This window comes from Leuciscus leuciscus (assembly GCF_965113295.1).
Source record: "Leuciscus leuciscus genome assembly, chromosome: 16".
Classification (NCBI taxonomy): Eukaryota; Metazoa; Chordata; class Actinopteri; order Cypriniformes; family Leuciscidae; genus Leuciscus; species Leuciscus leuciscus.
This window is the reverse complement of record NC_138740.1, coordinates 29,405,485-29,418,166: the sequence shown is the minus strand read 5'-3', so window position 1 is coordinate 29,418,166 and position 12,682 is coordinate 29,405,485. Positions and strand designations below refer to the sequence as shown.

Below are 12,682 nucleotides of genomic sequence, written 5' to 3'. Positions count from 1 at the left end.
ACACCTCATCCAACAACAGACCCAGCTGGGTCCACTGGATACACAGCCAAAAGCTGCACAGGGTGTCTAGTCCCCCTACACTTCCCCTTTCCAGTCCTCTATGTTTCAAGCTGAAAGTTATTACCCTGAATGTCATCCACACTCACACTGTATATTTAAAATAAAATCCACATCCTTAAAACAAACAGTGTTTTTAATTAATCGGGCTGGCCTGCGAGAATTCAACAACAAATTCATGTATTCAGTACTGCACTGTCAGATCTGCATGGGTGCGAGTAGGCTCATTTTTAGCTCCCGACCGACTGCGACCCTGCATTAGAAGGTCGTTCTCTGTCCGAGGCCACAAAATAGTGCTTAAATCTTTAAAACCGTCACCTATAAATTACTGCAAAGGACAGCGGGGTCAAAGCTCGGCGTGGAAACCGGCCAAGAGCCATCAATCTGCGGTGAGGGTGACATCTGTCTCAGGGACTCCCCTGTTCTCTCTTTCTGCCCGATTCCTTTCTCTTTTATCCAACCCCCCTCCCTCCCTTGCAATCCATCTTTATCGCGTTCTTTCATGCTTTCTTGCAAATGAAGACCCCCCCCCCCCCTCCCAATAAACCCAAACATATTAAAATTCATGAGCAAATGTTATGTCGCACATATTTCAACGGAGGGGCTTCTCAAGCACCAAGGCTTTTCGTGGCATCACTTTCAGTGCAGGTTTAATGCCCATTTTGGGCATGAAATACAGATTTTCTGCCTCAGAAAGTGGGCTCTGCACATTTTAAACTGCCACAGAGACTTTCACAGCACGGTTGAAATCCAAGCTGCAACTTTCAGACTTCCATTCTGGAAGAATCTGAAGATTCTTGAGTTTATTCCCAGCAGCATTCTGCAGTCTGACCTCCCCTATTTCTCTCTCTCGCATTCTTATAACTTATTCATATATTCTCCTAATTCCCAAAACAAACCTTAAAAGATGCCTGCAATTGCTCCAGCTTTCTCACATCCAATTGAAATGCAAACTTAAAAAATAAAAAAAAATCATCCCATGAATTAAAAGTGCATTAACAGCCACTCCGATGGCAGTGGGTTAATGAAAAGGTTTGAACTGAACCCTGACCCTCATAACATTGAATTTATTTTTGGTTTTCTGTAAGAGTGAAAAGACAAGCAAAATAACTTTTTAAATTCTGAACAGTTCTGAACAAATCTTTCGTAAGGTTTGTTTTAGCCACTTTAATCTTAAGATAACAGCTTTCGGGTTCCGTAGCTCTAAGCTGTAAGAAAACACAGACAAAAAGGTTATTGATGTGCTAGCAGTCCGGTTGGTCTTTAAACGTCTTATGCCGAATGAATTTCAGTCCAATAAATATCATGACATTAAAATCCTATTTACATGCAATAACACTGAGTGGGAAAATCACTAATGAGGATTTATTTATTAACAATGCCTCAATAAAAAAAATCGTATTCCCCTATGAATAACAAATAGACTGTTTCAGTAGACGTCAAGCTAATTATAATCTCATAATGGTTTAATAGGGGGTTGTTCCAGAATCATTACGTGTTTTTCTTGGGGTACATGAGCGCCGTCAAATCACTTTTATATCAAAGGATGCCGAGAATCAACAACCAAAAGATAAGTAGATACACACAGCTTCCTTTGAATGCTATACATATACACTTACGCATATACTGCCGCATACATAAACATTGCAATCTCCACGCGCTGGAGTCGGCCGGTATCATATCACCATCTTGATCTGCTCCGACTGCAGGCAAAGCATATCCTCCACCCTCATGTATCCCACAATGCCCTCCTGCTTCTCTGAAAACAACTAGTTTCCATACATCCTCTGTTTTATATCAAACCCTGCATGATAAATCTCAAGACAGCTCAGTAAAAGATGGTACATTAGCATAGGTACGAGAACACCTTTTGTCTGTATAAACGTACTCTGGTAAGTCCTTCAAATAATAAAAATAAAAATCAATGGCTGTTCTGACATGTAGCTCACAAAACTGCAGTTCTTAATGCACTGTTGCTTCTGTCATAAAGAAAAGACAAGTTATGCTTAATATAGCTAATCTATTTGACTATTCAATATGACATAAACAAATGTTGGTTCAGTCATGTATAATAAGATGAGAAAATATAATATATAATATATGCAAGCCGAAACATCAAGTACCAGGATGTTTTTAGCTACCACATACGCTTAATACATACACAGGCTGTTGTTTACAAGGAAATGGTGAGTGAGTGTTGTATAAAGCAAAGACCCATTAAGGGCCCGTAACTCTGCCACACTGTGTGCGCTCATGCTATCACTGACCCATGGAAAATTGTTTCATTTGTTCATTGCAGGATTTTAAATACTACTACTTCCTGCAATGCATGCATGGAAACTCAAGTTCTACACTTTGGATCCATAAGTTTTAACGGCTGTTTATTTGTGTAAAATGTGCTCAGTATTACACATCACAGCCAGGTACACACATCTGTAAAAGAGATTTTCACAGAATTGGGACAAACACCATTCACAAAGTATGTCTACACATCTACTATCCCTTACATAGAAGCTTTTTTGACACTGAGGCTGGATTTTGAAATGTCAAAGCTACTCTTTGTTTGTTTTTTATGATTATGTTAGGTATTTATAAAGGTGCTAGGATGTAATTTGATTCAAGATCTCCTTAAAGAAAACTGAACCACTAGAAAAAAAAGATCTTACATTCAAGGAGGGATTTTGGTAACACTTTATTTTAAAGTGACATACTTACACGTTACTACATGTACTTACTATAGTAATAACTGTAAATTATGCATAATTACAAGCAACTAACCCTAAACTAAACCCTAACCATAACTCTATAGTAAGTACATGTAGTTCATTAATATTACTCAGTACTTTTGTTTAAATTTGTCTTCCATAGGAAAAGATGTGAACCAGGACTGTAACTGGTGTACAGCTCAAAAACAAAACAAAATAAAACAAATCAATTATTTGTGTTAAACATCTGGCTAAAGTTCTCATTTGCCAATAAGAGTGTGGTATTCTCAGCTCCATTTATCACATTTCCACAGATTTTTCTTAAAACAATCAATGCATATACTGCAAAAAAAGGCTTTCTAAACCTGCTCATAGTCAAACAACCAACAGTTAGTCTAACAACCAGGTTCATTGTAATTGTACATCTTCAGTGTAGCCCTATTTACAATCCGCTATAAAAAGACACAATGATGATTAACGGTACACAGCCTCTTCATTCCTTTTCAAATAGTTTGCTCTCTTTTTCTCCTTCTTATTGCTCGTTTACATCAAAAAGTAATTAAAATGTTGCTTGCTTAAATCAGTCCATACAGTGAAAATGATCTAAGCTATTACCTAGGCTTTTAGTTCTCTACCTCACCATTCTCTGCACACTAATTAATGGAGTTTGAAAACAGCATCATTAGACTAACAAATAGGTAACGCTTCACATAATGAGAAAAAAAGAATTTAAAATAAAGGGCTTAGAAAAAAAGAGCACACTCGTGTATTTTTAACAAGACGGATGCTATGTAGATTCTCAGATCGCATCAGGAACGCTTCATTAAAAAAATCATGTTAAATTACAATGACAATGGTTGTTGTTATTTTTGTATTTTTTTTAATGGAGTAAAAAAGTTTCTGAGGAGAATATAAGCAATCATTGGTCTAAATAGGTTATAGCTTATAAAAACATTGTAATACCTGGAGAAAGTTTACATTCCCCTCAGAATTATGCAACCTGCATTCTTCCTTCTTTGCTCATGGGCAAACACAGAATTTGAACCAATCACATAAGCCATAAATGTTAAGTGACAAATAACTCTGGAACCATGGGGAATCTAGCAGTGATTAGCTACTGACGTAGACGTCAAATGAAGCAAATGAGAAAAAAAAGGTAGTAAATTCACAATTTATTATTCGCAAAAATTGTCAAAAAATAAAAATGTCTATTAATGGAAATATACTGTATATAAAATCAACTGCTATTACACATAGAAACATTTTTCATTAGTTGAATCATCAGTGTTAGATTACAGCAAGAAAAATGGAAATATACTACATGATAGTCTGCATTTCGAGGCAAAAAAGCTTCTCCAGACGAATCTGAAGCAATTTGACTGACAGCTCTGTTTTCTTTCTGTATTGTGAGCACTTTGACACCTTTTCTTAGTCTTGCCTAGACAGCAGTGCACATATCACTCCTAAACCCTTTAAATATTTAACACACACACACACCACAATAACACTTAGATGATGCAACTAGTTTGAAAACAGAAACTATTAATTTTGCTAGAGTTGTTTTCAGAAACTGCAAGGCTTCGGAGGTTCTTAAATCAAAATTGTGATTCACAGGCAGGGCGAGATAAAACCAGTGTGCCGCAGAGGGGGGTGTGGCCTCGGGCTTTCATCCGCACAGTTTATATGAAATTACAGCTAAACCTTATAAAACTTTTAAGGCTGAACCCAGTTTAGCCCTGCCTTGCTCTTCGAGTCCCGCTATTTAAATATATGAAAACACAACAAGGCCATTACGCCGGACATAAATCTTGCAGGATAAAATTTTAGGAAGCCTGCAAAAGCTGCGCAGCGTAGCATATTTGCATAGTTTTCAATTTAGAAAGTAAATCGCCTCCGCCAAGCGGCATTACTTCCAGTTTAAAAGTTCACACAGCTATCTGACAGAGAGTTATGGTATATAACAGATGAAATTCATGAGATGAGTGTTTTGGGATTAGCTGTTGCGCATAAACACGTCTCCATGCTGTCCGTGCGACTGAAAGATCTGAGACGAGATTTAAAGAGCCCTGAGGTATGAGAAAATGGCTACGTTTTGGCCCAATTCAGACAACAGGGTCACACTAGCTAATAAGGACCACCGCAAGGTTAGGACTGCTAGACAGGTCCTCTATCCTGTAGAACTCCAAACCTGTGGCCAACACATGCAGCGTATCCTTTTTCCTCTCTTTCATCAGCAAGTCATTGCTCACCTTGAGTAACTATCTTTTCTTTTGATGGCCGACCTCTGTTGCATCGCCTCAAATTACACTGGACAAAAACAGTTTTGCCACCCTCTTGACTGTCTGCCTGAAAAATGGGCCTGCTCTCATGGATGCGTATTTACATGCATGTTCGTGCCACCAGTGCTACTTGTATTCAATGCTGCATTTTGAGAAGGCGACCTACGGACAACGGCGACATACGCAGTGACACGTCGACTCACTCATAAACAAAACAGGCGCATCGATCACGCGCCGCAGATACCGCACTCGAAGCGGGAGCTTGTCTGCGATTTCTCGGCAGGGATGAGCAATCGGAGACTAGAGGCTTGAGAGGATTTGGGATGGGCCGAGGCTAGGAACATCTGCAGATCCAAACGAGCTAGAGAGGGAGAAAAAAAGAGAAACGCTGTGTGTGCAGATGATGCAACAGCAATGCAATGGTGAGTCCAGGACGCGAGCTGAATTAACACCAAGCCGCAGGAGGAAAAACCCAGCATTTCTCTTTCTCCGGCAAGGACATCCAATTGTCTTTTGGAAAAATCCTGCCCAGAAACTCAGGTTTAGGTTGCCCAGAAACAGAATTTTCCTCCCCGTTAACACAGTCTCTCGATCACACGTCAACCCAACGGAAAAAAAAAACATTCGTACTTGTACATTTTTCAAAGAGAGCTTGTTTGGACCGTCGAAACACAACTGTCTAGAAAATAAAAAGCACCTTACACATTAATTTAGGGTGCAATTCTCACTATTAACTAGTTGCTTACTAGCATTCATATTACTAGGATATTGGCTGTTTATTAGTACTTATAAGGTACACATTAATACCTTATTCTGCATGACCATATTCTACATCCCTAAATCATACCAAATACCTAAACTTAACAACTACCTTACTAACCATTAATAAGCACTAAGCAGTATTTAGGAGTTTATTGAGGCAAAAGCCGTAGTTAATAGAGAGAACTGGACCCTAATCTAAAGTGTGACCAAAATCATTATACATTTGTTTTGCCAATCTTCACCCCTCAAACATGGAAGCTAGCTGTGAGCTACAGCTAAACAAGACAATGCAAACGATTTAAATCTCAGACTTTGCAAGCTGGGAGTGATAGTCATTCGGTGCATGGCGGCAATCTCCCCTACGCTAAAAGGCGTGCAAGGAGAAGATGTTAAAGTCCGCAGCATGTTTCCTGTAGCTGCTGGTGACCAGTACAAATGGCCTCTATTAGCTGTGCTGAGTCACGCAGAGCAGCCAAATGAAAGTGCTGGTGAACGGAGGACTCAAGAACCCCCCCCCAGCTCAGGCCTGCATGCCCCAAGTACCCGGTTTTCTCCATCTAAATCTCTTACAGTGTCAACTTCTCTTACTCAGTTTAAAACAGAGGCCCATTCCTGTGCTAAACTCTCTTTTAGTCTGTTTTCATCCATCTTTTTTTGTTTTGTTTCTCCTCTTCTCCTGCTCTCTTTTTCAATCCATCACTCTCCCAATCTCCATCCTTTAGCCAGTGTTGTAGCATTCGGCTCTTTCTCACTTTCTCCCGAGAGACAGGAGTCTAAAGACTAGATAACTGATGTACAGAATCATTACTTTGGCTGCTCAGGCATGAGGATGAATGAAGCCCCCTCCACTCAGTGTCTCATTAGAGTCTACACGTAAAACGCATCAGGCTTTATTCAGTCATCTCTCCAGATGCGTATCAAGCATGGCGAAATCAAATGTATGCCCACACGCCACGTCTGCATATCAAAAACAAAGCTCAAAAAGTAGACCATATGCATGAGAATAATGACTATCAAAAATAGAATTCAGCAGCATAGTACGAAAATCCAGCGTCTCCTCCTACGTGCTTCTTTATAGCATCAAACGCGTTCCCTCTCCACCTACACTCATCACAACTTCAAACGCTCACGCTTCTCAACGATGTTTGCTTCTGGTGTTTACCTGCACAACGCGGGATCGTTTTCTTGACGATTTTAGATTCTGCTGAAAATGCACAGCTAGCAATTAAAGGCGTAGTTCCACCAAAAAGGAAAATTCTGTCATCACTTACTCAACTTCATGTCGTTCCAAACCTGTATGACTTTCTTTCTTCATTGGAATACAGAAGAAGATATTTTGAAAAACATTGGGATCCAAACAACATTGGACCCCATTGACTTTAAGTGTATGGACATTTTTCACAACATTCACAAGAAAGTCAGACAGGTTTAGAACAACAAGAAAGTGAGTAAATAATGACAATTTTCAGTTTGTGTTTGGATGTGATCTCAACAGCACTGGCTTGCCAATTACCTGCAAGACGCAGAAACTGTCTTTAAGTGACACTGATATTTGCACTGAAAAGCTTGAGGTTCTGGTTCCGTTATCCTAAGACCCCAACTGAGAGCATTCAGGACCTCATCTCAGCGTGGAGTGTAATGGTAAATCTTGAACGATGTGTGTAGGAGGGTAAGTGAGTGAATAAATGGATGACAAAACCCCTTCTAGCCAGTGAATGGAAAGAAAAATCGCATGATTGGAAGAGCAGAGACGGCAGAGACATGCAGCAGGCTGGAGGAGGTGATAACGTGTGAAGAGAGGAAGTGGGTGGAGGTGGTGATGGATGAAGGGCCAAGATGGAGAACTTCCTATAATGATGGAAAACAAAACAATGCGATCATGTTAATGATCAAGGAGACTGACCAAGGGCAGACTACTGTAGGAATAGAATATTTATGGAGCTTTAAAAAATAGTAATTTGTTTGAGAGGCACTCTCAGAAAAATAAAGTACTTTTAATTGTTGCTTGGTAGCTTTTAGTTTGTAACTGAGGCAGATCCTTTAACGTCCCCATGAAACCAAAATTGACAAATCTTATTTTGCAGTGTTTAATTTAAATGATTATTAACTACGACTTTTGCCTCAAACTCCCAATTACTGCTTATTAATGGTTAGTAAGGTAGTTGCTAAATTTAGGTATTGGGTAGGATTAAGGGATGTAGAATATGATCATGCAGAATAAGGCATTACTGTGTGCTTTAAAAGGGATTATAAACAGCCAATATCTTAATATGCATGCCAATAAGCTGATAGTTTATAGTGAGAATTGGACCCTAAACTAAAGTGTTACCTCATTATTTTTTAAATGCATGTGCCCTTGCAATCTTTAATCAAAAACATTAACGTTCCTTCCTCCTAGCAAAGACATTTCTTCTCTGATGATGTGTTCACCAATGATCCCTCCACTCCAGGAACCTGTCACTCACATGAGATCGCAGCAATTAGCAAGCAATGATCCAATCAAGTCCCGCCCTACATTTTTTGTTTTGTTTGAGAAGCCGTTTCACTATGTCACAACAGGGGAGAAAAGACGACTGCAACTTCTGACTAAAGGGAAAGTTCGCCTAAAATGTTTAATTGTTTCACCATTTATTCACCTCATTTCATTCCAAATCTTTTAGACTTTTTTTCTTCTGTGGAACTCAAAAGAAAATATAAAAAAAAAACATTTGGGTCCAAAGTGACCTTCATTTTATGGAGTCAAAATATCTGCTCAACAGAGGAAATAAATGCATACAGGTTTAGAACCTCATGAGGGTGAGTAAATGATGGCAGATTTTTTTATTTAAGGTGAACTTTAAGGGTACACATTAGCAGTTTTTAAGGGTGCTGCCCTAGTGACAAGGTATTACTGCTCCTGAAAGTGAAGGGAAAGGTCAGTTTTAAAAAACAGCATATTAAGTTCTTGAAGCAAAGAGAGCTCCAAAGCGGACAGGCTCCAGCGTACTGCAGGGTACGGAGAGAACGGCACTGCTGCCAAAGGGAAATAGATTTTGAGAGACACTGACGCCAGTGCTTATGTTGTGGAGAGGGAGTGAACGAGTAACTAAACTCAGTCGTAACATGGAGCCAAGCAGGCCTGACGACCACACTTGTGAATACGGGCCCTGCAGTGGGGGATGGGTATAAAGGACCATATATTGCAAAAAGGAGACAGTTCCTAGAATCAGCCAGCACGACTCCCCATAGTTCACAAGCAACATGATTAACCACTGGATGGGGAGTACTCCAGCGGTGCTATTAATAAAAGATAACCTCCTACCCTCCCCAGATCCGCTTCTCAAAGCCACATTTTTGCTAGGCACATACACAGGACAGCTTTGTTTACTACAACGGCGGGACTTCATCCCTGGGGCTTGGGTAAGCAGCTTCTTCCCTCGACTCCCAGGGTTGGGTGGGTAAATTAGCCACTGATGTGACCCTAAAGCCAAACAAGGTCCTCTGGGTTGGGGATCAATTAGACAAGCCTGTGAAATAATGACACCCCTGGGAAGATCTTCCTAGGGAGACCCCCTTTGGACCCTTGGCTGAGGGCTTCAGGAATTGATCATTCCGAACACACCACAGGTACAATACTTCGGCAGTTATTACCACACTGCAGGAGCAAGCGAGCGCACAAACAAGGCACAGTTGCGGCTGAACCTAACCGGAGACGCGAGTTGCTGCATATGACACCAACTGGCAAAGAGAAGATAAGCATGCCGGAGGTAATTATAGTTCGGCTGCTGTTACTGCTAGAACACACCACACTGAAATGCTATTGTGTGGACTGACTGTCACCATAAATTAATATTTTATTGTGAAGCAATACAACAGGAACAATCATGGCTACACGACCCCAATTAAGAGGTTACTGGACAGACCCTTTCAGTACAGATCCCATCCTTGCTCATAATGTTCCTCTTTCATTGTCTTGACGGCTGCCATTTACTTTTACTTCTCGCACAATCATACTTAGACAAAAGACACAAGATAATAGGCTACTTGTCTCAGATAGTATACCAGGGAGTTTTTGTTGTGCACACAACACGATCTCTAAAGAAAACTAATTGGCGGAAATGTTTATAGAGGCTCACACACGCACGAGTAAACACACGCATTCTTTTTTTTATTGTGGTGGGGTTCTTTCCATTGTTTTTAAACTGAGCTAATAATACTTAATAAATCTCAAAGTTTCTTTTCATACATTTTCATTAAAAGATTATTTAGTATGTTAAATAATTAGGATCCTTTTCTGGAGCCCACAATGTAAATTTTTAGGCTTTTCTTTCCTTGAATATCTAGTCACCACAATGTAGGTAAAATCAGACCCCCACCCCACCCCACCCCACACCGCACGCACGCACGCGCACACACACACACACACACACACACACACACACACACACACACACACACACACACAGATAGATGAACAAGTCTAAATGGATTTACTTATTTTGATGACTAACAAAGTGATGGACCTGTAAGCGAGCTGGACCTCAAGACAGCTTCTACAGAACTCTACAGGGCTTTTAACCCTGGGTTAATGTCTTTTTCAACACTGTGTAAAGACCAGTTTTAACCCTGGGATAAGCACACATTCCACATTTGCCATTTTTTGAAGGGGATCCGCTTCACTTTTTTTTATCCCTGGGTTATGCTAGCACCGCTTTATCGACACAGCACGACGCTACAACGTTATGTCGAGATGTTTAGCAACAGACACCAATCACAAACTGCCTCAGTGCATAACCTCATTAAATATTCATGCGCTTTGTACAGTCGCTGAAACTTTCACGCGCCGTGTTTAGTCTCCTCATCTGAGGGGAAACAGTAAAAAATGTCGAACAGCGAGGGCAGACGCGTTAAATGGAGAGATGGAGATTAATTTGGCTCTATAGTGACTTCTCACACAGATGAATAAGCAGTTATTAAACATGTCGCGTGCAATATTTGTAAGGCGTTATTCACCTTAAAAAATATTCAAGAACGTTAAGGTTTACAAATGCACAGCGTGGAATCTCAAAACTTGACAACCCAGAATGAACAACTAACTCAGAAAGTATGAACATTGTGAAATAGAATAAGATACGTCAATTTCAAGAGTAAAAAGCCCATACCCATCTATCCCTCCCCCGCCACCCCATCCTCAAAATAGGATCGCGCAAAAACCGCTAAGTAGCCTACCATTTGCCTTCTGTTGCTATTTATCAAAATTCGCTTCGTGTTGTTGTGTTAGCAATTCTAAATCAATACTTAACTTTCGTAGTAAACCAATTAATGAATTATTCCCTAACATATTTGATGTTAAATTTATATATGCATAAATTAGCTAGTACATCCAAGCCTGTTGTTCATAGAATTCGATTTTATGATGGAAACGGAGGCAAAGCAATTCCAAGACTGACAGGAATAAAATGGGAAACTGCTCTCGCGAGCGAAACGTACCTTTGTGCATGCCAGTGAATCGGTCTTTCAGGACTGTGAGCTCGTAGATCTTGCCAAATTCCTCGAAGAGCGGCCGGAGGTCCTTCTCGTCCAGGTTGCGGGGTATCTGTCCGATGAATAGTTTGATGGCATCGTGGTCCTTCATGGGAATGGTGGCGCAGCTCGCGGGACTGTGAGTGTGGCTTATTCCGTTCACGAGCCCGTTCGTACTGGCCGCTCCTCCATGCACCGCGGCGTCCACCTGTCCGTTCGTTAAAGTTGCCATGTTCACCGCGAGGACTTTCAGCTGCTACGCCTTCTGAAGTGTTTCAAATGACGGGATGAGACGTCCTACTGTGGTTTTCGCCGAAAATGTACAGATGCAAACACCTACCATTGAACACAAGTCAAATATCAAACGCGTTTGGTCGTCCAGGCGGAGGCGTGTTTCCTTGTATTTGTCCCTTACTACTCAATTCATTCATTCATGTAATAAAAAACGAGAGAAAGAGAGAGAGAAAGAGAGAGAGAAAGAGAGAGAGAGACAGACCGTGAGCGTTCGCTTTACCTCCGTTCCCCTCGCCCCTGCTTCTAGCTACCCTTTTATTTTTTGCATTGAGAAGTCGGTATGGGTGTCCTCCCGGTTTAAACCGACAGGGCTGTCTCAAACGCGCTCAGTGCAGTGGGGAGGAAGAGGAGAAAAAGCAGCTCCCTTTATGTCACACGACGCTCTCTCTCCCCCTCTCGTCGTTATATAGTAACATGGTATGTTCCGCCGAAGGAGAGGGACTATAAATAAAGAAAATATCACATTTGCACGGCTCTTTGTACGCTGCCTTGTGAATGACGCACCTTCTGAATGACCAATCTGTTTATATATATATAAAAAAAAAAACGTGTATGCAATGGTTTTCCAACGCACTCCAATGCATAATGTTCCCCTATGTGCATTTTTCGGGAAAGCATCAAAGGATTCACCCAAATTCGCTGTAAAGCGCAGAGGGAGCTAATGGACAGCGACAGTGCTGAAACGCTCGGAAAGTGCAAGGACAAAAACAGCCTTATGCATGCAACCTTCGATAAATCCTTTGAATGTTGTTATTATTATAGTTATTATTAGTAGTAGCACTTATTCGTAAAAAATGTATTTCGCTGAATGAGAAGCAATGCCTCTTTTCAAATGCACGAGCCAGAAAGAGGGCTGTGAGCTCCTCCGCGCGGTGTGTACGGGCAGGGAGGTGACACGTGTGTGTGTGTGTGTGTGTGTTCAGGAATGGGGGTTATAAAAATACAAATCTGTATCATAGTTGGTTCTCAATGAGGAACCTTTAACCCATTCAGACCCAGTGTCCATTCCAATGAGCATGTTTTGCAAGATTTTGGCTCAATGCATTTTTAGATTGTGCTACATAACATCTTTCTTTTTTTTTT

The 12,682-nt window shown here is 40.8% G+C and overlaps 1 protein-coding gene across 9 annotated transcripts in view; it reads right to left on the bottom strand.

Annotated features, from left to right (window-relative positions):
• celf4 (CUGBP, Elav-like family member 4) overlaps positions 1 to 11,966 on the bottom strand; it is a 100,739-nt gene extending 88,773 nt beyond the window's left edge. For 2 of the 9 annotated variants that reach the window (XM_082140323.1, XM_082140327.1), the window contains exon 1: positions 11,273 to 11,962. In XM_082140323.1, coding sequence (XP_081996449.1) covers positions 11,273 to 11,537 — 265 coding nt within the window. In that variant the 5' untranslated portion in view covers positions 11,538 to 11,962. Of the gene's footprint in view, positions 1 to 11,272 lie in introns of all 9 variants that reach the window. The other 7 variants (XM_082140325.1, XM_082140322.1, XM_082140328.1 and 4 more) reach the window with 6 other exon arrangements.
• Positions 11,967 to 12,682: the final 716 nt, after the last annotated feature.